The sequence below is a fragment of the Cryptomeria japonica genome, chromosome 10 (assembly GCF_030272615.1).
Source record: "Cryptomeria japonica chromosome 10, Sugi_1.0, whole genome shotgun sequence".
NCBI lineage: Eukaryota > Viridiplantae > Streptophyta > Pinopsida > Cupressales > Cupressaceae > Cryptomeria > Cryptomeria japonica.
Window position 1 is genome coordinate 222377060 of NC_081414.1, and position 25459 is coordinate 222402518.

The window sequence follows — 25459 nt, forward strand, 5'->3', positions numbered from 1 at the left end:
GGCTCTTTTAGGGTTGTGTATGTTTTCTAGTGTATGTCAGACATGTGGCGAAGCTATATCCAAGGCAGGCGTCCATTGCAAAGATACTATTGGGCCGGCTCTCCTGTGGGTATAATCAACACAATCCTATTCCCAGTAACTGCCTTCCCATGAAAACATGAAACTCAGTTTTGAGTTCAAGACAGGGAAAGATATGGGGCGTGATTGGGCACCGGAGATAGTGGGGACAATTCTATTCGTACTGCTATCGCCCGGGTTTCTATTCCAGATTGCTGCAAGGGGCCGCTTTATAGAGTTCTGCAATCTTCAAACCAACGCCCTATCGATTTTTATACACATGCTTATATTTTTTGGTCTCATTACTGTTTGGCTTATTGTAATTGGAATTTATATAATCATTGGCTGAACCATGCTTTTAACTCCTCAGTGCCTATGTGTCTGATATGTAGATCCTGCAAGAAAATCACATTATAATGGCATTTTATTTCATTGGAATGATATTTTATCATTCAGTTTCATTACTCAAACTGTATTCCTATTTTTTGGATTGTAAACTTTTGAATGATATAAATATTAGTCTAGCTGACACACAATTAACTTGAAATGTTTTAACTTTCTTCAGTTTCTAAAATTGATACAACTATCCTATATTATACAGTTTACAGTTATAGTGTACATATGAATTATACTAGAATTCACACACTTCAATATCAATCCTTCCCTTGTACCTCTATAGAATTGTACATGAATTTATTAAATTTGTACAATTTCATTAAGAAACCCAAAAAATTGACAAAATATAATTATGCGAGATCTGAACTGGTGAATAACTTAGTATTGTATTCATCAAATGTTGCATATTTATGCAACCTGTGAGATAACTAACTGCCTATAAATCTGCTAAACAGATTGACAACACAGTGATAAAGATTGATAGCAACGGACCAAAGAGACTCATAGAAAGGAATATATACAAAACTTTGATAGAAACTCAGAACTGAATCGAATGAACAACTTTCGAATCATGCACGAAAATAATGTTCATTGGAAGGGTAATATTCTAATACTACATAATGTTGTAATGGATGGAGAATCGAATGAACAACTTTCGAATCATGCACGAAAATAAATATAAATATATAGTTGGGTAGCAATTTCCATAGTTCATAAAATGTACTATAAGAATCCGGTAACATCTTTTCACATGATGCAATGACACAAATTAAGGCGTTGCAGATTTGCCAACTCGCCGAAATTATTAGGCAGAGATGACAACTTATGACACGCTGTTATCTCCAGGTGCTCCAGCGATTGGAGATAACAAAAGTCTTGTGGAAGGTCGATCAATGTATTACATATACCATTATCATCTATTATTATCTTTTTCAAATTCTTGAGATGTCCTATTGACCTCGGAAATTCCCGCAAACTGTCGCACCCCGACATGACCAACTCTCTTAGCTGCAAAGGAGCCTACGGCCAATTCACGATACAGTTAACATAGTCCATATATGAAAAAATATGTATAACAAAAATATTTAAAGAACCATGAAGCAGAGTACTTACATCCGCCTCTCGTTCCCACAAGCCTTCTAAGCTCCGAGCATTGAAAAGTTCCAAAACTCTTAATTTTTTCAATGAAAGCCACGATGGAAGATTTTTGTGCTCAAATTCTTCGCACTGAAGCCAGACTAGTTCTCTTGATATTTCCACTTGATCCTGATTAATAAAATCTCCATTACCAACAAAAATTTTCAATCCAAGGGAGCAGAGCGTGAGACAACGCTCTCCCAGGCTTGTGTGTATTAGGATATTCCCTTGCCGAAGGTAACAATTTTCACCAATTGCGTTTACCAATCCTCGGATTTGTATTGCTTCCTGAATATTCAAAAGAAACAATAAGTAACATTTTAGTCCTGGTTCCTATGCCATGATTAATAAAGCCATGAATGAATGCACTGACAAGTTACCTGTTGAGAGTGAATCTTGATAGACTGCTGTGGAGACCAAAGTCGGTAGGGTGACTGTCGGTTTGCAATTTCTCTACCCAGATCCCTCAAGTGATCGTGCATTCTTATGTAATCATCATCCGTCACCTCATAGAATCGTCTACCGCACCCATAGAATCTTCTAACGCCCTCTCCCACCTCAACAAGACACTTATTGAAAAGCCTTTCCCAACCAAGAAGACCACTCCACCCTGATCCCTCCCATACTGCAATGGCCACATTTTTTCTCTCTCCAATAAAAAAACACGCTATATCCAAGAACATTTCTTTCTCTTCATCGTCAAGGGCATCATAGCTGACTTTGAGCCTCAATTTGATTTCGTCGGGCAATATTCTGGACAATTTATGTAATAGAGACTGCCAATAGTTTTTGTCGAATATGCCATAGAGCTGTGCCCCTAAGACCTTAAGCGACAAAGGCAGACCTTTGCAAGCATTTAAGAACTCCTCAACGAGATCCTCGAATCCCGACAGTGGGGAGTGCTGTAAGAACGCATGCCAACAAAAGAGCTCCTTGGCATGAATGGCACTGAGAGCTTCCATTTGATAAATGGCAGAGATGCCCCATGCTTTAAGAACATTCAACTCGCGTGTGGTAACGACAATCAAACTTCCTTGTCCAAGACTCTCCCGTGCTGGCAACAGAGCATCAAGTTGATCTGTATGATCCACATCATCTAAAATGATAAGGACGGATACAGATCTCAAACGGCTTTGAAGGATCCCTTTACCTTCATCTACATGGTCAAATGATTCGCTTTCGACACCAAGGTCCTTCATAAGCTTTTTCTGCTTCTCAACCAGCAGACCTTTCCCTGCAGCATCTCGAAGATCGAAAAGAAAACTTGCCCTATCCATGTCCGAGCGTTTGTTGGTAAAGATTTTCTTTGCAAGAGTGGTTTTACCAGAGCCACCCAGACCCCATATTCCAACAATTTTTATCGAGCCATCGGATTGAAATGCAATTTTGTCAAAGTTCAGCACAGCTTCATCTACACCCACCGGATGCTTGGCAACCTCAAACAATACCTTGTTCGTTTCTTTCAACACACAATTCACCACATTCTTCACCACCCTCTGCTCGTCCCTGAACACGTAAAACGCTAGTCAATAAATTGAACAAATTAGGAATTTCAAAAAAAAAAGAATCGTGCATCCTATTAATTTGACTGTCATCAAAGCTTATCAAGCAATTTGTTAGTGACTATTTCTTTTTTGATTTCTAAAGGTTGCCCCTCATAGAGGACAGGGATTCTTGTGTTGCTGGTTTTAACCACAAATGCCAATTCCGCCAAATGCCACACTTGTATAATATTTGCAAACATACTTCCCGAAAGATTTAATATGATGGAAACCAGAGATTTAACTAGCAAATGAATTCTACAAGTTTGCACAACAGCAACGACAAAAAAATCCAGCAATGAAGATTCAACTTATATTTGCAACTCAAAATCCCTAACTGGAATACAACGACGGTTCATTGGGCTCAATCAAATGTAATCTTATTAGATATAATGATTACAAGGCATTCACAAAATGGATCAGTTGAAAGGATGCATCAAGTAGATATGTTGAGAAAGCTTTAGAAAGTCATGAGCAGATGCATTTAGCTACTATAAAAACTAATCCCTTAATAGACTTTGCTAGCATCCTCTTTGCCTGCACCAAAGTGGAAATTTTTGGAATGCGGTATGGACATCCATCAAAACCTTTGAATACCTTTACAAGGTGGAGAACTCAAATTAGTCCTGTATCTGACCACTAATCTACATGAAGGCAGTGTTTGCTTCTCCAATAATGTCAGAAATTTTATTGTCACACTTTGTCATCTAATACATATTCAGAGCATACATTGTTGATACATATTTGGAATACTTTTGGGCATTTCCCAACTTTTCATGCATCTATATGTTTGAAACGATGATTATGAGCCTAGGAGTTTCATTCAAGTCTCTGAAAACACTAGAATGGCCATCAAGTGAAAGCTGTGATAAGGCTGCTTCTATGCAAATTAAAATTTCTAATTTTCTCTATATCTTCTTTTCCTGGGTCAAGGAGGAAAGACCAAATGTCTCCACCTTTGATACAGACCAGTTCGATATTTTCTATTCCATGGGGGTAAAAATGCCTAAGCACTCGTTTTTTTCGCTAGCAGATTTTGAAGGGGCGGATGCAGAAACATATTCGATCAAACACAGAAACTAAACACACACAAATTGTATTGTGCTGCTGCACAAAGACAGATTTTATTGCTTGCATTAGACGCGTTACATTTGCCTCTATTTATAGAGGGCTTAGAACAATGCAGAAGTCTCTGGAATTTCTCACGTTTTCTTTCCAGACTCTTCTTATCACCTAGACTCTTCTATCACCGACACTTCTTAAATGGAGAGTATTTAATGGTGAATACTGACCAGTAGGATAATTAAATGTTGTCGGTGGAGTTGGAGGCTGGTAGAAAAGACTGAGATTATTGATGTGGGTGGAACGATACTTGAAAAATTATGTTTCAGGACAACAAAAGACTGAATTCCATGAGTATTTTAAAGAGTATTGTTATAATACCACTTATTATATATCTATAAATGTCACCTTTTATGACATTGTATGATTAAGAAGCCTCACGCTTCATTGATCTTCCAATTAGTAAGAACATAGTATTAGCGGAAAAATATTTCGGCAGGGCTAATGAATGCTAATGCTTCACGGGATCAGGCTGATACTGCTAAAAATTGAGGTGGACAGAAACAAAGAAAGCAGACAAAAGAGTAATGGTAATGGAATATTTATATAGGATAAAGTAACGAGCGAACTGCATAATAAAGAGAGAGTGAATAATATTTTTCTTCTAAGTGCAAGTAAGAAATAATAAAATCTTCATAAAATATGAAAGTAGCAAGCTAAGCGCACTAGATCTGGGGAGAATTTTGTGGTTAAAGCACTGCTAGAAACACCAATAAAATTCATCAATTTACCTTAAAACATTATAATATATTTGTTTCTTCCACCGACTTGCTTGTTAATTCATTTGGGCAAGGAATCATTTTGCATTGCAGATGATTCTCTTTTACTTGGGTATTGTTAGCTTTTTCCCTCATCTCTCTGGTTTTTTCTAATTTCACAATCATAACAGCTATATCTGACAAACCAAATTGATGAAAGACTTCACTGAATACCGATTCATATAACAAACAAATGGACAAGAAACCCCCCCAAAAGACGTAAGGAAAATTTGATAAGGTAAATGCAGGAGGAATATTATTTTATACTTACTCCTGATTGTTAATAATGTGGCCAGTGAAAAAGGAGGCTTTGTGGAGTGCCCATTTCCAGTGTTGAAGCTGTTCTGAGCTGTATCTTCTCTTCTTTTCATGCTGCTCACTGAAGAAGTGGAAGCATCAACAAGAAAAAATGAACAAACTAAGAATAAAAAGGGTCCAAATGCATGCTAGTGAAGATTTGGAAAGATAAACAGGGAGGCAAGCTTTGCACCTAAAAGGTGTCTAACATATTAACTATTAGTGATGTTGCCAATCGAAAATGAAATGATTTCAAGTGCCCGTTTCAATACATGACTCACAGTATTGCTAAACAGGAGAACAACAGTGAAGAATAAATTGAACACAACTCTATTTTATGTAACAAAAAGAGGGACGAAAAAAAACATTGAGAATATTTGATGATAGTATTTGAGGTGTACCTGCTTTTCATTTCATACTTAGACAAGGCTTCTGCATACCTTCCTTTTCCTTTTATCGCCCATCTTAAAGTAGCCGGATCGACATGATAGAAAATGGGGATAAATTTAGTGCCAGTTTCTAACATAAATGCCAACTCCGCTAAACACCAGGGGGACTCCGCATAATGCTCAGAAAAAATAGCTATATGGAGTGACGCACTACGCATTGCTTCTTCTAGAGCTCTAGGAAAGAAATCCCCAGGCTTTAGCTCATCTTTATCTAATAATACCCTCAGTCCAGTAGCATCTAAAGATCTGTAGATACTGTTTGCTATCTTATGTTTGGCATCTCCTCCATGATGATTTATGAAGATATCATAAGGCAGCCGTTTCCTTCTGGATGAGGATTCCGCAGAAGTACAAACAGAATCAGGTGGGGGTATTATTAAGCCATCAAAAACACTTACTTGTTGGCCGGATGCAACAGGATCACGTTCATCAGAAGCATTTCGAGGAACATGCTTGGGTTGTCCCGCAGTGTTAGGAGAAGAAGCTGCCATTAGTTACAGATTCAAACAAACAAGAATGCTCGTAAAAGTAGCTTGGTGTTTCAAATGCTACAGAGTCTCAACCTATAACTATAAATTGAGGCAGACAGAAACAAGGAAAACAAATGATACAGGTATGCCTCAAAGACAAAAGGCCGTAGTGCAGAGCACACGGAATTGAACTTCATACTAATAAAGAAAAGCCAGCAGAGGATTGAGTGGATAAGATTTGTGGCGTAAAAGCGAAGGTGTACAAAACCATCTTTTTCCCTTTCACCGACTTTGCCCACTAAACCACGTGAAAGGCCGTGTACGAGTCTATTTCGTAATAAAATAGTCGAGTACGGGGAAGCCCTGTTTGAAAAGGTCAAATACCTATTCTTGGGTAAACAAAAGTGTTGTAACGTCAAATTGTTAAAATATCATATATCAAATAAGAGTTTCAATGTGTCAAGTTTGTGTGGATTGCATAATGATTTGGATTTGGGGAGAGGATCCAGTAGTTGTGCACCTTAACTTCGCGCTTCTCAAAATCTTACGTGGAAATTTCAAAACACTCCGATTTTTAACAGCAGCTTATTAAGCAGGGTTCTCAAAATCTTACGTGGAAATTTCAAAACTCCGATTTTTAACAGCAGCTTATTAAGCAAGTCCCCTGCTTATAACTAAGGTTTCAGGGCCACATCATCAAATATGATGCCACATCAGCATGTTTTTTGTCAAGGTGTCCAAAACAACCCAAAGAAAAAAGTGAGACCAATAGGTGTGCAAAAGGGCCCCAATACTTGTGCAGCTGATGTGGCATCATATGATTGGTTATTTTTCACAACAAATGGTATATTTCTTTCAATTATTGGTACTTACCATACAACTATTGGTGCAATGTTGTACAAAAGTTGGACATCAAATCAAGGTATTAAATCAAAAACTTCTATCATAAGAATTGGAACACGCTCAACTACTGGATCCTTTCTCCTAGTCTTAAGGTTTGATAGCAATAGCATATTATAATGATTAGTTTCGAAAACAAGAAAGGAAAGTTAGAGTAGACAATCAAAAGTAGAGAAGAAATTGTAACAAACCAAACACTTAAACTAGAAATCAAGAAAACTAAACATAGAACAAATGGTGAATTCATAGAGGCATTTTTTGAATAGGTCAAAAAAGCAACAAGAGTATAACATAGAAGAGAGTAAGTACCTCATTTGAGGAAGGTGTGAGTGTTTGGTTTGTGAAGTCATATCTTAATTGTCTATTGCAAAATAAATTTTTTTATACAAAATAGTAATTGACTAATGTCCAAGTTGAAAATCATATGCAATTTTTTGCATCCTAGGAGCCTCATATGAAATGAAAGCTACAGTGGGCCTTTGAAATGCATTTCAGTTTTCCAAATAGAGAATCTTTACACTTTATAAACAAGTCATGTGTCCAACGGTTTTACTAAGCAGAAAAGAACCACTTTAGTTGGCCCAAAGTTATCTTAAAACAAAGACAATGGTCAAAAAAATATTTGAAATTTTTAAAACCTTAAGAACCTAAATATTCAATGAAAAGCTAATACGCGAAGCCTTGAAAATGCCTCAATATTATTATAATGGTAAGGTACTTGATATTGAATTGCATTATAATTTAAGCTAAGAATTTTCAAAGTTCAGATTTTCTTAAAATGCCATGTTAAAAAATTTACATTAATATAGGAAGCATTCAAAATAAGCAAAAGAAATCTTAGGAAGAAATGCAAAAAAACCATATTTATTTGCAAACTAGAACTACATCGCTTCAAGTTATTTGTACATTAATCCTAGAAATAAATGATTTGTTTTAAAAATTGTATTGTGCAATGACTATTCAACTAAAGATTGAGAAAGAGAGATGTGATTTGCATCTATAAAGTTACAAAGAGTGTTCATCTCCATAAATAGTCATGTATGATGGCTTACCTTCCAACTATATACAACATAGATTTAAATTCTACTTCTAGAAGAGTTTCCATATGGTCTACTGCTATGTGATTTGCATATAGGTTATTTGGGATTGGCAAATTAAAGGCACTTGTAAAACTAGATTGTTGTCTAAATGAACATTAGAATGCTCGAAGACTCGGCATTATTGTATCCTCTTTTGTTCTTCGAGGAATGCATGTGGAAAACTTTGTATGCATAAGATAACATTTTACAAGAGTGTAATTAAATACTTGGTCATTTTGTCTCCAAATCTAGTATCTTTGACATTAATATAATTTCCTTGCTTTCGCATTTTGATGTTGATACATGCATGTCCTATGCTTGAAACATATGTTATCCACATATGATACATAAACATAAGATTTCAAATAACTCTTCAATGCATTAGAAAAAAAAAATAACTTGTAAACAAATTCTCTTTTTTCAAATTGGCAGAATACTTACATAGCTTGTAGAAGACTTCCATGAACCATAGAAATAATTCACACACAAAAAAGGATTCCAATCTATAAAAAAAATTGTGTTATGATGCAAAGGCAAGCTGCTAAGAAGCTACAAAATGTGCCAACTAACTACACAAGTGGTCAAATACTTGAATTAAAAATGAAGTAAATGCAAAAAAATGGCTTCTTGACTAATTTAAATGCAATGACTACTTTCACGTATCATCACCTAGGAATATTTCTCTCTACTACTAATACTAGACCACAGCGAATAAAGATTTAATTACCACAAAATATTGGATACAACCCAAAAGATTTGAATATGTGGGTTATATGTCATTCTTTGGATCAACAATATCTTTAATATTTACTTACTTGCATCCAATAGATAAGATCTGTCTAATTTTTCAAAGATTGCAAAAACAAATGGTTTCATCTAATTGGGTGTCTTTGTCTTTGCATTAAAGAAGATAGTCTAAAGGCTGGCTTAGATTTTTCCAGATTTTCTTTTTTCCATGACCTCTTAGATGAAACCATAGAAATAAATAATTTGAACTTCAAAGGAATAAATTAATGGATTATGTAATGATTGTTTCTAGTATAAGCCAATAGAAAAATAAATAAATAATTGTGCTTAAATTATTAAAATATATACACATAATGAAACTATAGAAATGTAAACACATTTTTCAAATACACTAATATGATTGATCAATTAAAAATTTTAATGCACCCAACAAATGTATGATAGGCAAGAACTTATAATTTTTAATATAAAAAATGTGAATGAGTTGTGTAAAGTGGAAAATTGGACCCTAGTGGTTCCCCACCTAGGAGAGAGAAAGGAAACCACTAGGATGATTTTCACTTGATGTAAAAATACACTTTACATTCAAAATAGGGGTTGAATCCCCTAGATCCAAATCGAAGGGAAATAAGGATGTGAATGCTAAGTGGATTGCAAGTTGTTGGAATGATTTTTCCCTCTTTTGTAAATAGATATGTTGACTTATTGACTATGTAGAAAGGGAAGACAAAATGGATGAAATAAGGAGCTACTGATTCAGGATTGCGATGTAGCTTCAGATCTGGGATATTTAGATTGATACAAATCTGCCCTGCAAATTTGTAGAAAATTTGTTGGGACCGTGCGTAAGTTATGCATGGTCCTCCGAAAAATCCACAAGTCGAAAAAGGTTTTTCTGTCACTACAAATGAAGTTTAAATCTACAATTACAGTCCCACACCTGCAACCTACACATAGAAAATAAGGGAAGAAGGGTTGTAGATAGGGGTTTGCCTTAGTCAAACCCCGATTGAGGAATCAACCTTGAAAGAAAGTAATTGCAAATACTTAAATGTAAATAATGAAAATGTATACCTTGTAGATCTAGAATTTGTTGATGATGGTTGCTTTGCTTCTTGAATGTAATCACAAGTTTTGCATGAAATGGCATGCAACATGACAAAACCCTAACACACACACATGCTCGCAAATGAATATTGTAGTGTTTCTCCAAAGGATGAATGAAGAAGACACGAGAAGAAGAAGAAGAAGACTTGATGAATGCTTGAACACTTGGACACTTGATGACGATAATGGAGACCTTCTGCTTGTTTACCCAATTTTCGCTTATGCAAATGAGAGGATTAGATCCCCTTTTATAATTGCCTTGGAGGGTTAATTTTCATCTCATCGAAGGCCGAAATAGGAGAAATCCCAAAAAGAAAATTAGGTCCAAGGGTCAGATGGACCCATTTTAGGGCCTCCTAAAGAGGGAGGACAGGGGCACAAGGTGACACAAGGGCTGAAACAGGAGGAGTTTGCAATAATAATGTAGAAAGGGGTCCTAATTGAGTAGGGAGATGTAGTCGCTAGGGTGAGGACCTAAAATGCGGACAAAATTGCAAGGGTCACAATTTTACGATGCTACATTTAGCCCCCACTTTCGCAGGTGTAAGGCTTATGCCAATACTGCTTGTAAAGTAGAAGAAAGACAGAGATGAAAATGAGAGATGCAGAGCAATACCACAAGGAAGATAAGACATCACTAATCTTGAGGAACAAAGCCCCCAATCTTAGGATCTTAACTCACTCAAACATATGCAAGAGCACACAAAACAAAAAGAACAAGACAAACAAAAACAAGATGAAGCACAAAAGACACAAGAACACAAATAAACTAGCTGAAGAGACCTTGATACTCAAATGTATCAACAACTAATTGAAACACAAAGACAAATGCCATCACATAAACACCAATAATCACATAAAAGAGAAAAGCTAACATCATCCATGAACCATCAATAGTAAAACTATGAGTTCATGAGAGGAAGAAGAGAGAGACCATGAATACACATTTTGGTGACCCATGAGAAGAAAGGCAAACAAAAGGAACCATGGACATCTCGCCCCTAGAACTAGATGATCGATGAAGAAAAAGGGACATGAAAAACTAGCCCCTAGTTTCTGTCTAGGTGATCCATGTAAGGGAGAAGAGTGAGAACACTGTTAGTTCTACTCAACCTCGTGCATGTGTGTGCAAGTGAGATTCGAAGTACCTCATAGGAGTCTATGCCCGAGTATGCTACAACCTATATAAGATGTATAGTACAAATGTCAAGAAAGGTGTGACATCTCGCTCTAAGAGACTATGCTCTGGTTCTGAGAATAATCACCCCGCATAAGAGAAAAGTGGCGACATGTAACTCTAAGAGGTTGCCCCCTGGTTCCGAGAATGACCCACTGTATGAGAGAAAAGTGGTGACATCTCGCTTTAAGAGGTTGCCCTCTTGGTTTGAGAATGACCCACTATATAAGAGAAAAGTTGCAACATCTTGCTCTAAGTGGGTTCCCTCTGGTTCCGAGAATGACCCACTATATAAGAGAAAAGTGGCAACACCTCGCTCTAAGAGGATACCCTCTGGTTTCGAGAATGACCCAATGTATAAGAGATACAATGTGTGAGAGAAATATAATACAAAAGGAGTAGTGTGGGTGCCCATCCTTAAGATGTCAACATAATTTAATGTCGATATCTTAAGGAAAGTAGAACAAGGATACCTACCTTCGACACCAAGAAGATATCGATCATGCAACAATGTCATAAATCCAAGCGAGAGAGGGAATGCTCTTCAAGCAAGGATAAGATAGTTGAAAAGAGATATCTTGTTATAAGTGTAAAGGAGATCCTTGGAGGAGAAGACATCTTTGCTTAAAAGACATCACCCTCAAGAGGAGTTTTCTTAGACAAATATAACATTTTCTAGAAAAAAGCACAAAAGAGAACAAGAATTCAATCCTTCCTCCTATTTCTAGGTGAAAGCGATTCTTGATGAAGGATGACTCACTTTTATCCGAATAGGGATGGGTGAATTTATTGTAGATGTACATTACCGAGTGTGAAAGAGGTTATAGTCTAGGACTTACACCTCTTGTATAAGAGAGAACCCTTAAGCAAACAACAACAATTTCACACAAGGAATGACATCAAGTAATAAAACTCACACCATCCACAAAATAGGAAAGAGTGGATCCTTAGCGAGAGAGAGAGAGAGAGAGAGAGAGAGAGAGAGAGAGAGAGAGAGAGAGAGAGAGAGAGATTAATGCCCCCCAAGTGTAGGGACAATGAGAAGAGCTTACGCAATTTTCTAGAGAGAGATTAAACATAGGCAAATGCACAATGAACTTACATGACATTAGTAGATGTAAAATACACGTCTCAAGAAGTGGTAATCTTATAGGAGAAGAGAGAAAGAGCATCACATATTCCCCAAGAGGGATTAATCATAAGAATATACCATTGTAAGAAATGATAATCACATATGAAAAATGCAGCCCCTAAAATAAATAATGATAAATGAGATAGAAAGAAAGAGAAAGGAGAGAAATCCTTGCCCCGCAAGTGAGAAGAACGAGGAGAATCATTACACATCCTCTAATGGTGATTATTTTCAAGCGATATTCCTTCCTATTGGAACAAATCCTCTCAAGGAAGGGACATGTACTTCACAAGAGATCATTCCATGCCAGGGGGCATATCATACTTGTGAATAACCAAAACCATAGAATAGGTAAGTTTTCCAAGAGAATGAAGGCAAGAGAAGAAGTGGATTACTCATTAAAGATGCTCCTCTTCAAACAAAGAGGAAAACCAAAGAACAATTATATGCTCACATAAGAATAACACTATGCAAGAAAGGAGATCTAATAATGAATAATGCACAGAGATAGAGATAAATCTATAGAAAGAAGAAGGAAAGTGAGCTTCATGTTGCTATCCCAAGGTATTTAAAATTGAAATAACACCACCACAAATGATAAAGAGCCCCCAATTAAGTTGGATACTTATATCATAGGGTGAAGAGAAACATGAAGAGAAAAGAAGTGCTAAGGCACTATGTTTTTGCCAAGAAATACAACTAGATCTATTGTGAGACGAATTCGTGCAAGATCATATTGCTTTTGAACAAATTTCTTAAATGCATGACATTTTCCAAGAGAGTGTAAATATGAATCATGAAAAATGTATTATTCATCACTTTTTACTTTCTCAAGATTGTTGTTCTTCTTTTTAGGACGAAAGGAAATGTTCTTATCATATTTCAATCTCTAGTAGATTCTTGTAGCTAGTCTTTTGGGATGATAAATATTTTTTAATTAATCTTCTTGACATGGAGAAGAAAAATTGTTAGAAGAAGAAGGATCATTATCCACGATTCTAATTGTTCCATTTTCTATGCCTTCTTGAATAGATTTATGAAAATCAAGGCAATCATCGACATTGTGATCGTAGGTTTGATGAAATGAGCAAAAAGGATGTTTTGAAGAAGAAGCATTCTTGCAATCTTTTATGATTTGTTGTCTTTGGAGATGATTTTGAAATTTTTGCAGCCTAAGGAGTTCGTCTATAAGGAGAGGAGTCTTATTTCCTAGGCCTTCTGTAGTAGCTTGTGTGGGAGGGTTTACAAGGACATGAATTCCTTGTTCAAACTTCCCAAGTCCTTTTCCACTAAAACCTTTTTTTGTTATTATATGAAAACCATGACAAAAAGAATGCTGCAAATGACTAGGTGGGGGAATAGGATAATGAATTTCTTTGAAATATGATGTGTAAGGGGGAATAATAGGATTTGTAGATGAAGAAGGAATATCATGTGAAGGGATACTCTCCTTTCTCTCACCATGCTTATCCTTTTTGGGAGATAGGGAATGAACATCTTCATCATCTAAAGACTCATTTTTACTTATTTCTATGTGAGGAGAAAGATCATGAATAAAATGCATAACATCATCCTCTACATATATTTTGATGTTGAGGATAGGTCCTAGGAGAAAAAGGAGGGTCTAAAGATGTAAGAATGTTAATATTTTGATTTTGCGCCCCTTGCTCAAGGGTATGTGTATGAGAAAAAGATGGGTCCATGTTGCTTTCCAATGCTTGCTCTCTTTTAAAAAGATCATTGGTTGAAGCATTATTTCTCATCTCATTAACACAAGATACCCTAGGAGAGGTACAAGGATTAGGATCTCTAAGATTGGGATCTACAAAAGCATTAAGGTGATTAACATATGAAATGCATTTTGTTAATAACATCACTATAATACCACATAAATGATATATGAAAGCTTTGAGATCAAATTGAAAAGGAAATGACTTTGAAATCCTAACAATACAATATGACCAAGTGATATGAATGAAAAGAAGCAACATGAAATGAAAGAAGCCCTTATCCTATACATGATTGTAATAAATATATGTTGAAAATAACATAATCATATGTGAAATAGCAAATAAATCTAATCCATTGATTGCCATTGAAAGTCTCTTAATGAAAATATTAATTTCCTGAAAAAGAAGATCTAAAATTAGGACCCTTTTATGAATATTAATTTAAAAGTTGAGAGTGTTGAAATTTGAATTTGTTTTCGACCTTAAGAGTTGTTAAAACTGATAAAGTATGCCAATTTCTTGGATTTAAGCAGAAAAATACAGTCAATTTCGACTCTTGAACTTTTGGGAAAAAAGTTAGGGACCATGTGTAAGTTATGCATGGTCCGACCAACTTTTTTCAAATTTTTTAGGGATGATAGAAATTATGATTTTATTGTAGAATCCAAACAAACAGCTAATTTGGAGATGTCTAGATAGGTCAAATTAGCAGTCAAAGGTCAAAATAGGAGATTCTTAAAAATTATGGCTATGTTGTTTAACTACTTAATTTTCAAAATGAAAAGTCAAATTTGAATTGCAATTTTGAAATAGAAATCAGATCTGAAACAAGCAACTAAAATGCTATACTTCACAAGCTTAATTTCCTCAAAAATGAAAAATTAGGGTTTTTATGCAATTAACCTCTAAAATGTGCAAAAAGATCAAACTTGGAAATGAAATTTTAAAATTCAAATTGAAATTATTCAGATCTAACAATAAGAAATCGGAATTAAGATTTAAGACGTCAGGTTCACCAAAATATAAAGTGGAAAATTGGACCCTAGTGGTTCCCCACCTAGGAGAGAGAAAGGAAACCACTAGGATGATTTTCACTTGATGCAAAAATGCACTTTACATTCAAAAGAGGGGTTGAACCCACTAGATCCAAATCCAAGGGAAATAAGGATGTGAATACTAAGTGGATTGCAAGTTGTTGGAATGATTTTTCCCTCTTTTGTAAATAGATATGTTGACTTGTTGACTATGTAGAAAAGGAAGACAAAATGGATGAAATAAGAAGCTACCGATTCAGGATTGTGTTGTGACTTCAAATTTGGGATATTTAGAGTGATACAGATCTGCCATGCAAACTTAGAGAAAATTCATCGGGACTGTGCGTAAGCTATGCACGATCCTCTGAAAAATTTGTGAGTCAAAAAGGGTTTTTCTGTCTCTACAAATGAAGACTAAATCTACAACTACAGCAGTGCACCTGCAACCTACACATAGAAAAGAAGGGAAGAAAGGTTGTGGTAGGGGTTTTCCTTAGTCAAACCTTGTTTGAGGAATCAACCTTGAAAGAAAGTAATTGCAAATACTTAAATGTGAATAATGGAAATGTATACCTTGTAGATCTGCAATTTGTTGATGATGGTTGCTTTACTTCTAGAATGTAATCACAAGTGTTGCATGAAATGGCATGTAACATGACAAAACCATAACAAACACACATGCTTGCAAATGAATGTTGTAATCTTACTCCAATTGATGAATGAATAAGACACATGAAGAAGAAGAAGAAGAAGACTTGATGAATGCTTGAAGACTTGAACACTTGATGACTATAATGGAGACCTTTCGCTTGTTTACCCAATTTTCTCTTTATTTAAATGAGAGGATTAGATCCCTTTTTATACTTGCCTGGGAGGGTTAATTTTCATCTCATCGAAGGCTGACATAAGAGAAATCCCGAAAAGAAAATTAGGTCCAAGGGTCAGATGGACCCATTTTAGGACCAACCAAAGAGGGAGACCAAGGGCGCCACACCCCTGTCCAAGGGGGACAGGGGAGCCACGCCCCTGTCCTGCACTATTTTGGGGCTTGGAAAGGGTCACAAGGTGACACAAGAGATGAAATAGGAGGAGATTTGGGAGAACAATGCTGAGAGGGGTCCTAGTTGAGTAGCGAGATATAGTCACTAGGGTGAGGACTGAAAATGCGATCAAAATTGCAAGGGTCACAATTTTATGATGCTACAAGTTGGTTGATGACTTGGCCAAGAAGGTGTTGATATAGTGCACAATTGTCCTTGTCTATGGGGTTGGAGAGGTATTTTGGTGAATGGTAAATCTTCATTATTTTTGCAAGTAGATATGACATGACGTTGGAGGCTAGACATTGAGCGAGGTTGTGTGACTCCTAGATGGTAACTATGCAAAATGACGGGGGTGGGTTACAAGATGTCCTTCCCCATGCCATTGCAACATGACTCATTTTGACCCCTTAGTTGGGATTTCCTTGATATTCAAGGCTCTACTAGCTGAGACATTTTTTAAGGTGGTGGTTGAAATTCTATTTTTTATGATTGGTCTAAGTTGGTCAATTCTCTACCCAACTTAACTACTGAAAAATCTCTGCTGTCACGACTTGGATGGAAAATAAAAATGACTTTTAGCCATGAGGTACTTCGCCTTTATCATTCATGAATATGGGCAAATGTGAAGCGATGAGAGAGCCTAAATATCGATTATAGGAGTGTGGATATTTTAGAAGTCCATGTGTGAAGGAAATGGTGGAACAAATAATGATTCTCTTTTGGATCCTTGATGGCAAGGTGATAATTCATAATTATTAGAGCTTGGTGGTGTGCATAATGTGACAACAATAGATACACCTTTAGGTCTAGTTTGTAAGAAGCACCAAATGTCTTTCCTCGGGGAGGTGTTTGATAAGAGATTAAAATGTATCTTCAAAACTAATCACAATCTCATTATACATGTAGTTAAGGTGGTTTTAGGAGATGAGTTTTTGAAAAGAATTCACTCACAAAGGGTTAATATTGATGCCTTGGCCATGTTCCTCATGAAGCAATTGGATGTTGGAGAATCGAAGGAGACAACAAAATTGATTAGTAAAATAATAATTTGGAGTAGTTTTTTAGGAGAATTGACTGATTTGTTGGGAAATGTCAACCCAAAGATGGGGGTTCCACTTCCTAAGTATTACTATGTGCTTAGGCAATGGGGAAGAGACATTGCTAAATACTCATTGATTCACTTTATTGAGCTCTCTATCCTCCCTAGGAGGAAGTTGGTTGAGGAAAGGAGTGTGTTGTTCCTTAAGATGATGATGGGTCTAGTTCTAGAGGGGGTGTGGGTTGGCTACAAAAGTATCTTGTAGATTGGGGTCTGATGGGATATGGTGATGATGAAGAAGAGTTTGGCATAGATATAATTAAAGAGGATGTGAGGTCTATTACTATGGGTGTGGGTAAGGGTGCTTTAAAAGATCATATAATTATAACCTAGACTATGTGGTAAGGCTTCATTGGCTACAGTGAAAGAGAGGCGAATTGGAAAGTGAGCTTTGATGCTTCGACCTTCAAGGATTTAGTTATATGTTAATATGTTAGTATGGTTGAAACTTTAAGCATTTTTTATGTATGTCTTCTCCATCTTGTCTCTAGAGAGGTTGTGGGTTAGAGATGGGTATGTGCACCAAAATGTGGTGCCAAAAGAAGGTTGTAAGATGCCACTTTATTTTTGGAATCAGCAAGTTTGAACTTTGATGATAAATTGAACATAATCATACTCCAAATTTGAAGATGCAACAACAACAAGAGTCAAAGTTCTTCGAGTCTACTTTCTACACTACTATTTTTTTTTTATAATAGTTGAGATTAAGAGTTTAAAAAAGGTGGGCCATGAAAAGTGGTCCCATTTTTATGCAAAACACATAACATAGCATATGTTGTGCGTATGTTGTGCCCCCCTAAAATGTTAACTTTTTTTTTAGAATTTGAAAAATTACTTCATTGAGAAATTAGCTAACACCTTGCAGTTTATCCTAAATATTTTGGCTAATTTTTTAATGAGTATATAATTTTTTACTAATTTTTGAAATCGACATAGCCTGAAAAATGTGAAGTTGAGCATGCTGGCCACTAAAATCATTGAAAACTAATAAAAAATTAATTTATTTTTTCCATCTATGTAGAATGGATTCTAGTTTCTAAAAATGTAAGTTTTGAAATTCGATGAATGTGTAAAAAACTATACCCGAAATAACACATGTTATTTTTTGACCAAAAATAGACAGACTAATAAAATAAATTAAACATGAAAGCCTTAGCAAAACCAAGATGTGAAAAAAATTATATGCTTGGATAGCTAAGAGAGAGATTAACTATATTATGGTATTTTTTTAGTTGCATTGAAACACATGCAAACCTGGTGGATAGCATGGCCAAAAATATGTTAAAAATTTTAATCTTCTGATAAAAACATGTCTCAAGCCTGAAATGGTCGTCCATACCTTTGGTTTGGGTGCCCAAGGCAAATTAGACCCATTGGATTGGTGTTTCCTAATGCAAACAATTTGGCACACACCAAATATGATGCTCACCCTATTTGGCACTTGCCAAATGCATATAATGCACTTTTAACATTTGGCTAGTGCTAAATTTGGTGCTAGCCAAATGTGAAAAGTAAATTATTTGCATTTGGCGAGCGCCAATATGGTGCTAGCCAAATGTTAAATATTGAAATATTGTCTCTCATTCTCACTTTCTTTCACACTATAGTTAAATGTTTTGAACTCAATTCAAACTCAACCTCTCTCCGAGCCTCTCTACCTTGTGTTCCCTCCTTAGCCCCATCTCTACCCTTGCCTCCCTCTCACATTGTTTCTCTCCATTCTCTCAATCACTATCTATTACTCTCACCCTCTCTCTTCCCATCTATAGGTATCTCCCTCCCTCTCTATGTCACTACCTATCTTTCCCTATCTCATTACCTATCTCTCCTTCTATATCTATCTAAGCTCTATCTCTATCTCTTATGGCTCTCGCTCCTCCCTCCCTAGGCTCTAATTATCTCACCTCTATATCTCTCCCCCCTATTTCTTTTCCTCTATCTGCACTTCTCTCCCTACCTATTTTCTCCTCTTTCTTGCTTTGTGAACTATTTCTCCCTCACGTATCTACCTTTACCCTCACTACTAGGTCTCTTAGTCAGTCACTATCTACCTCTCCCTCCCTCCCTCATTAGCCCTCTCTTTCTCCTTGTTCTTTTCTATCTCATTTTATCTCTCTTTCACCTCTCTTAGTTATGGCCTCTCCCTCCCTCCTTCATCTCTATAGACCTTCATCCATTTCTTACAACCTACCTCTCTCTATCCCCCTCTATCCATCTCCCATCTCTCTCTTCCTAGTTAGATCTCTCACCACTCTCTCCCTCTCTAGGTATCTCACCTCTATAAATATATCTCTCTAGTTATCTCCATCTTTGTCCACCTCTATCTCTATCCCTTCTTACCCATCCCTCTCTACACACTAGATCTCCTAGTATCTCTCTCCCCTCACTTATGTCTCCTCTCCTTCTCTAGGTCCCTCACTCTTCCTCTCTTATTCTCTTCATCCTCTCTTACCCCTCACTCTCTTTGTTCTTCTATTCCTCCTCTTCTTTCTCCTTCCCCTCTCTAGGTCTCACGCTACCTTTATTCTCATACCCCTCTCTATCCCCCCCTCCATCCTTACCCCCATCTCTTTCCCTCTCTCACCTCTCTCACCTCTCTCACCTCTCTAGTTTTCTCGCTTAATTTCTTCCTCACTCCCTCCCCCCTCTAGGTATCTCCCTATATTTCTTCCCATCTCCCTCTCTATCCCTCCCACCCTCCTTAAACCTCCATCTCAACTCTCTCTCCCCTCTAAATTTCTTACCTCTCTTCCCCTTTATCTCCTCTCTCCCTAGTTATCTTACTCCCTCCATGTTTACCTCTCCCTCCATCTCTTCTTACTCCTTTATATCTCTTTTTTTTGTCTTTTGTCTCTCATCTTCACCCTCCTTCCCTTGTCTACTTCTCTTCCTCCCATTCTTTACAACACCCTCTCTGCTTCCTCTCTCCTTACCCTCATATCTAACTTACCCTCAATCCCCCTATTGGTCCTTACAACTAGAATGGTAACTAGGTAATAAAATGCAATTCAGAGATTGAATATCCTTGAATAGCTAGCTTTCATATAGCAAGGCTCATGTACTTATCAACCAGGGACATAAACTTAAAATGGGCCAGCACTGTATGTGCACCAAGTTCATATCGCAACCATTCTATATTACTACAGGAAAGGAAATTCTTTAAAGTAAACACACAAAATCTCAATGAACTAATACTTAATCTAAATTCACAATTGGAAATTACTTAAACAGCTACTGTTAAATGACAATGTTTTGGCAAGCAATAGGAACTATTGTGCCACTGTGGCTACATCAACAGACATTGGAACCATTTCTAGTGGATGTAGGAATAGAAAATTGCTAAAACAACTATTACTGAAGATTGAAATCTAACTGAAACACATAGAGGATTACTCACCAAGTGGGCCCCCTTGAGTGAGTATCTCCAGAACTTTCAGATTACAATTGTTAAGCGTTTAAAATCACATTGATCTCTTTATTTCATCTTGACTATGAAAAATACATAAAATACCAGAAGACTGCGTATTACAAATATTATGGTCATTCTCTGCTATCCCCAAGAGGAGAGAGATCCCTTTATTTATAAAAAAAATTAAAACAAACTCCTAATTGATTGACCACATTCCTACGGAATAGGCGAACAAGATTTATCAACAAAAGAAGAAGAAGAAGAAGTCAGTGTAGGAAAATAGAACAACATATGTCCTGTAGTTGAGAAAATATAGCATTACTTGCTTCCTGGATCTAAGCTCCACTAGAACAGTTATAAATGCTTCATAAATCATTCTGCTAAACAGCTGGTCAAGTGGCTTCGATCATTACTTCTTTTCTTTGTCTGGGTCTACATTGCGGCTATATACTTGGTGCTTTTTTAAACTACCACTTAGTCTTTACCTCTCCTTTGTTGACCCTGCATCATGATATTAATGTGCACAACAAACATTTGTATATACTAATGCTAACATGATATATTGTAAACCATACTTAAGATTGATTTTAGATATTTGCATAGATAAATCATTTAAAAACCATTATATGACAACCTTAAGTATAAGTCAAATCAGTTTCAAAACCACTTAACAGGTATCAACTAAGAGAGTATCATGATCCAAATGTCATCTAATCACAAGACCTAGGCAAGAGTATTATAGCAAAAATCTATCAAAACAGAGCCATTATTTAGGCTCATCATCTCCCCCTAACCTAACTTCTTGTTGATCCTCCAACAAAAGGAAAATTCTGAAATCTGGCATTGATTTGGAAATTGCCTGGAGTAACCTGCCCAGAACCTCCTACAGATAAAACTCCAGTAAAATCCCTTCATTTTTTCAAATCTCTTCCACCTGGTACACTACACTATTTCATTGTATGGTGTGTCACTATCCCTGCATCCCATTAGTGGCCATAGGAGGATTAGAGGCTGAAAACTGAGAGGCAGCCAATGTCGTCCCTTTGTTCTTCCCAAGTGAATATACTTGGGTGCTCTGTTTAGGGCTGCATGGTAGTTTTGCATAGAGTGTTGCTTAGATTTCCTTAACTCATCTGGCAGGCTATTCCAACATTGGACTAAATTTCCTATTGCTACTTGTCCTTCCCTTGGAGCCATTTGTTCATATTCTTTATACACCTCTTCCCTTAAGGGTAGGATATCCTTTGCATATTCTGTCTCATATACAATCTTTTTCCAGTCAAAATAAAGTCTCCTAGGCTCCCTTGATTCAGCCCTTAATGGAAGTGAAAGGTCAAGTTCTTCCTTATTGTACACCTGAAACTGCTCTCCCCTTGCTATTTCATTCTACATCCATGACATAAGAGCTCTCAATTGGATATCTCTAATGTAAAGGAGAGGATTCCAATTGACATCATTATGAACAACATAGTTATGTACACAAAATTCACAGAGTAGATTCTTAATTGTTGTAGGAGATGTCTGATAAGCATTGTAGAATTCCTCTGGTGTCTGCGGTGAGGGACTTAGATCCCTGAAAATTCTCATCATCTGGAAATTGACATGCTGTTCTTTTAAATACAAAGAGTAGACACAAGGAGGTGATCGATATTTCATTAGCCATGGTACCATGGTGGCTACCGTTTCTACCTTAGCTTTAAGCTGAGAAATTTTTGTTCAATAATTTTCTTCTGCCAGTCGATTATCATCTACATTTTTACCTTTTCCAATTCCCAATCCTCGTGAAGAGCAAGTCCCACCACATGATTGGTAAGGGAAGTAGGTGGTCTATGAATAGGTGCCCTAGGTTTCTCTTTTCAACTTTTCCCCCTGCTTCAATGACCTATTCTATAGCGGATTATAACCTTTCCACCCTTTCAAAACCTACTTCTTTCCGCCGATGCTCAATGTTCTGGAGTTTTCCCTCTTCATGCAACTGCAGTTCTTATTCTTCCTCAATATTCTACAGTTCTTCCTCTTTGTCTTGTTTCCTTTGGGGTTCATTAGGTGGAGAAGGAGGAGCATCATTGTGAGGTGGACTGTGTGGCTCTCATTCTGGAGAATCAATCAGGATGGTCACATTTGGCTCTGTTGATTGGTCTTGATTTTTAAGCTTTTTTCAGAGCCTACCACTACTTCTCCAAGACCAATTCTTCAACCACTTCAATGGTTAAAAGAGAAACTGTCTTTACAAATTTTCTTTTCTTGGCCACGGGAGAGGGTAAATTCTCACTTTTACCTCTCTCTTCCTTCTTTTTTATGTCAACCTATTTTTCTTTGCCTTTTTCCTTTTGTATTGCAGCCCTAGTTTTTATTAGATTTTGAGAAGGAACCCATGCTATAGCTTTTTCTTGTAACGGTTCCTCTACTGCAGGAACATTTTGTTCCAGGATGATATCCTGGAGGATGAGGGTTCATGTTCTTGAGATGGAAGTGGTTCCTCTGAACCCACATTTTCTACCCTAAACATCCCAATTTCAACAAATTCATTCCAGGACATTGGAGAAACATCTGTCAAAGATCTTTCAACTAATAGCTTAATCAAGAAATGATGAGAAATAGAGTGAGGCCTACCTCTCTGGGTTTCTATTGTGCTTATGGAAAGAAGGTTGTACAATAGGCTTGGAACATTCATCCTTCTTCTGTGGCATAGGTGACTCAGAAGATTGAAGTGATGGGAATGTAGACACGAGAACCTTCCTTCACAGGTTAAATACTTTAAAACATATAATGCTATTGCTTTCCATTTAGGCGAAAGAGATTCTCGCCTAGCTCCTTGTCTATCTACTACTAAGGTGGGTCTCCCGGACGTGTAAATTCTACTCATTCACTATGTGCATCCTTGGATTCTGAGTACTTTTCTCCATCCATTGGTAACCCAGTTACCCCTGCAATTTGTTCCTTTGTAACCACAACTCTCAAACCTTTTACTTGGGCTTCTCCATTTGAAAGTGTGTGGGTAAACTCCTTGGCAATTTCTTCATTAAACTCCGTCAACTTCAAAAAAAAATCCAGCCACCCACTGTTACGAAATATGGGCTCACAATCTTGGTCCTAAAGAAGGACTTCATGGATCATCGGCTCATGACGAATAGGTGGACCACCCACTGCAATGATAATACTTTCTACTCTCTAATGGCATAAATCTGTCCAATTTCTGCACTAATTCTCTTACTTGGTCGGAACCTAGTTGCAATCTAAAAATAGTTCTAAGAAGACAGAAGAGCAGCGTAAAAAATATCACCTCAAACTAGAAATTTTAAAAATTTTAAAAATCAAAACGCAATCTGAGAGGACATAAGAATTATTTGCTAGAGTCATTATTAGTGTACATTCCCCCCCAACCTAAGGTTTAATAGGTGTCCACACATGCGGAGGAGGATTGAAAAAGGACACTATGAAAAATATAATAATGATAGTTAATACATGCAACAAAAATAAATACACACGAGCACACCTGACATCACACGAAAATAACTGCAACTAAAGACATTGAGCCATCATGCATGGAAAATGAGGTGGAAATGGATGGAGTGAATGGAAAGAAATGAATGAACATGTAATGGAATATTTATTGCACAGAAATGTACTTCCTCTAGATGTGGAAGTATTTATTATGATCATGCAGCAAAGATTTAAGATGGAGTGGTAACGACAAAGTTGTCACTAGTTGCTGCAGGAATCTCGGCATGCTCGGCAGTGGAAAACTATTGCAGAAATTCATCCTTGCTAAGAAATTTGTGGTATAGGCGCAACTGATCACCATTAACTAACAATTTAAAAATAACAGGATCAATTGTAGATAATCTGATGGCACAATTAGAGAATGTTTCAACTATCTCATAAGGTCCTAACCATCGTGTCTGTAATTTTCCCAAATTATCTTTATACCTTGAATCATAGAGAAGGGCCCAATCACTTGGCTTGAATGATTTATCTTTGATATAGCAATCGTGCCACTTCATGCGCTGATTTTGAACTAATTCGATGTGTTGCAGGGTGGACTTTCTTACCTCATCCAAGGCATTAAGCTGCAGGAGTCTTTCCTCTTGTGCTGTAGAAAGAGTCATATCTATGGCAATGGTAGTTCTCAAGGTTTTATGCTCAAATTCTATAAGCATCATTTATTTTGTCCCATATACCATTTCAAATGGTGTAAATATTTTTGTAGTTTTCCAAGTGGTTCTATAAGCCCATACTACTTCAAATAATCTACTAGACCAATCTTTGCAGTTAAGAGATATTGTTTTGGTCAATATTGATTCAAGCTCCCTGTTAGTGATCTCTACTTTTCCATTAGCCTGAGGATGAGAAGGAGTGGATTTCTTGTGCTTTAAATTGTATTCATTAACTAGGGCTATAATCAAAGTGGAAGTAAATTGTTCCCCTTGATCTGTTACTATTTCTCTAGGAACTCCATACCGAGTGAAAATTTTTTCATATAAAAATTCTACTACCTTATTATCCCTGGCATGCTTGAAGGCTTTGACCTCTACCCATTTAGTGACATAGTCGATACAAAAAAGAGTGTATGACCGACCATTTAAGGATGGATCAATTGGCCCAACAAAGTCTAAGCCCCAACTGTCAAATGGTGTAACAACCACCTGGGGGTATAAAGGCATTTCATTAGACTAAGTTGGTGTTCCCATTCTTTGACATCTATCACATTTCCTAATGTATTTGATTGCATCCTTGTGCAAGGTTGGCCAATAATATCATGTAGTCAATATCTT

At 36.7% G+C, this 25459-nt stretch overlaps 1 protein-coding gene across 1 annotated transcript; it reads right to left on the reverse strand.

The window, feature by feature from the left end:
- Positions 1-1185: 1185 nt before the first annotated feature.
- On the reverse strand, positions 1186-6458 carry LOC131858728 (disease resistance protein Roq1-like). The gene is made up of 5 exons (XM_059212110.1): positions 5710-6458; positions 5283-5390; positions 1971-3096; positions 1567-1878; positions 1186-1473 (listed from the first exon to the last, which is right to left on the reverse strand). Exons 1-5 carry the CDS (start codon positions 6246-6248, stop codon positions 1201-1203), a joined length of 2358 nt encoding a protein of 785 aa, XP_059068093.1. The 5' UTR covers positions 6249-6458; the 3' UTR covers positions 1186-1200.
- Between the last annotated feature and the right edge of the window lie 19001 nt (positions 6459-25459).

What these genes read in the sequence shown, in the direction of transcription:
- LOC131858728 (XM_059212110.1), bottom strand. Translation starts at nt 6,248, where the DNA reads ATGGCAGCTTCTTCTCCTAACACTGCGGGACAACCCAAGCATGTTCCT. An exon ending in AAGTATGAAATGAAAAGCAG is followed by an intron (nt 5,391 to 5,709) that starts GTACACCTCAAA and finishes CCACTTCTTCAG; the next exon opens with TGAGCAGCATGAAAAGAAGA. An exon ending in CACATTATTAACAATCAGGA is followed by an intron (nt 3,097 to 5,282) that starts GTAAGTATAAAA and finishes TTACGTGTTCAG; the next exon opens with GGACGAGCAGAGGGTGGTGA.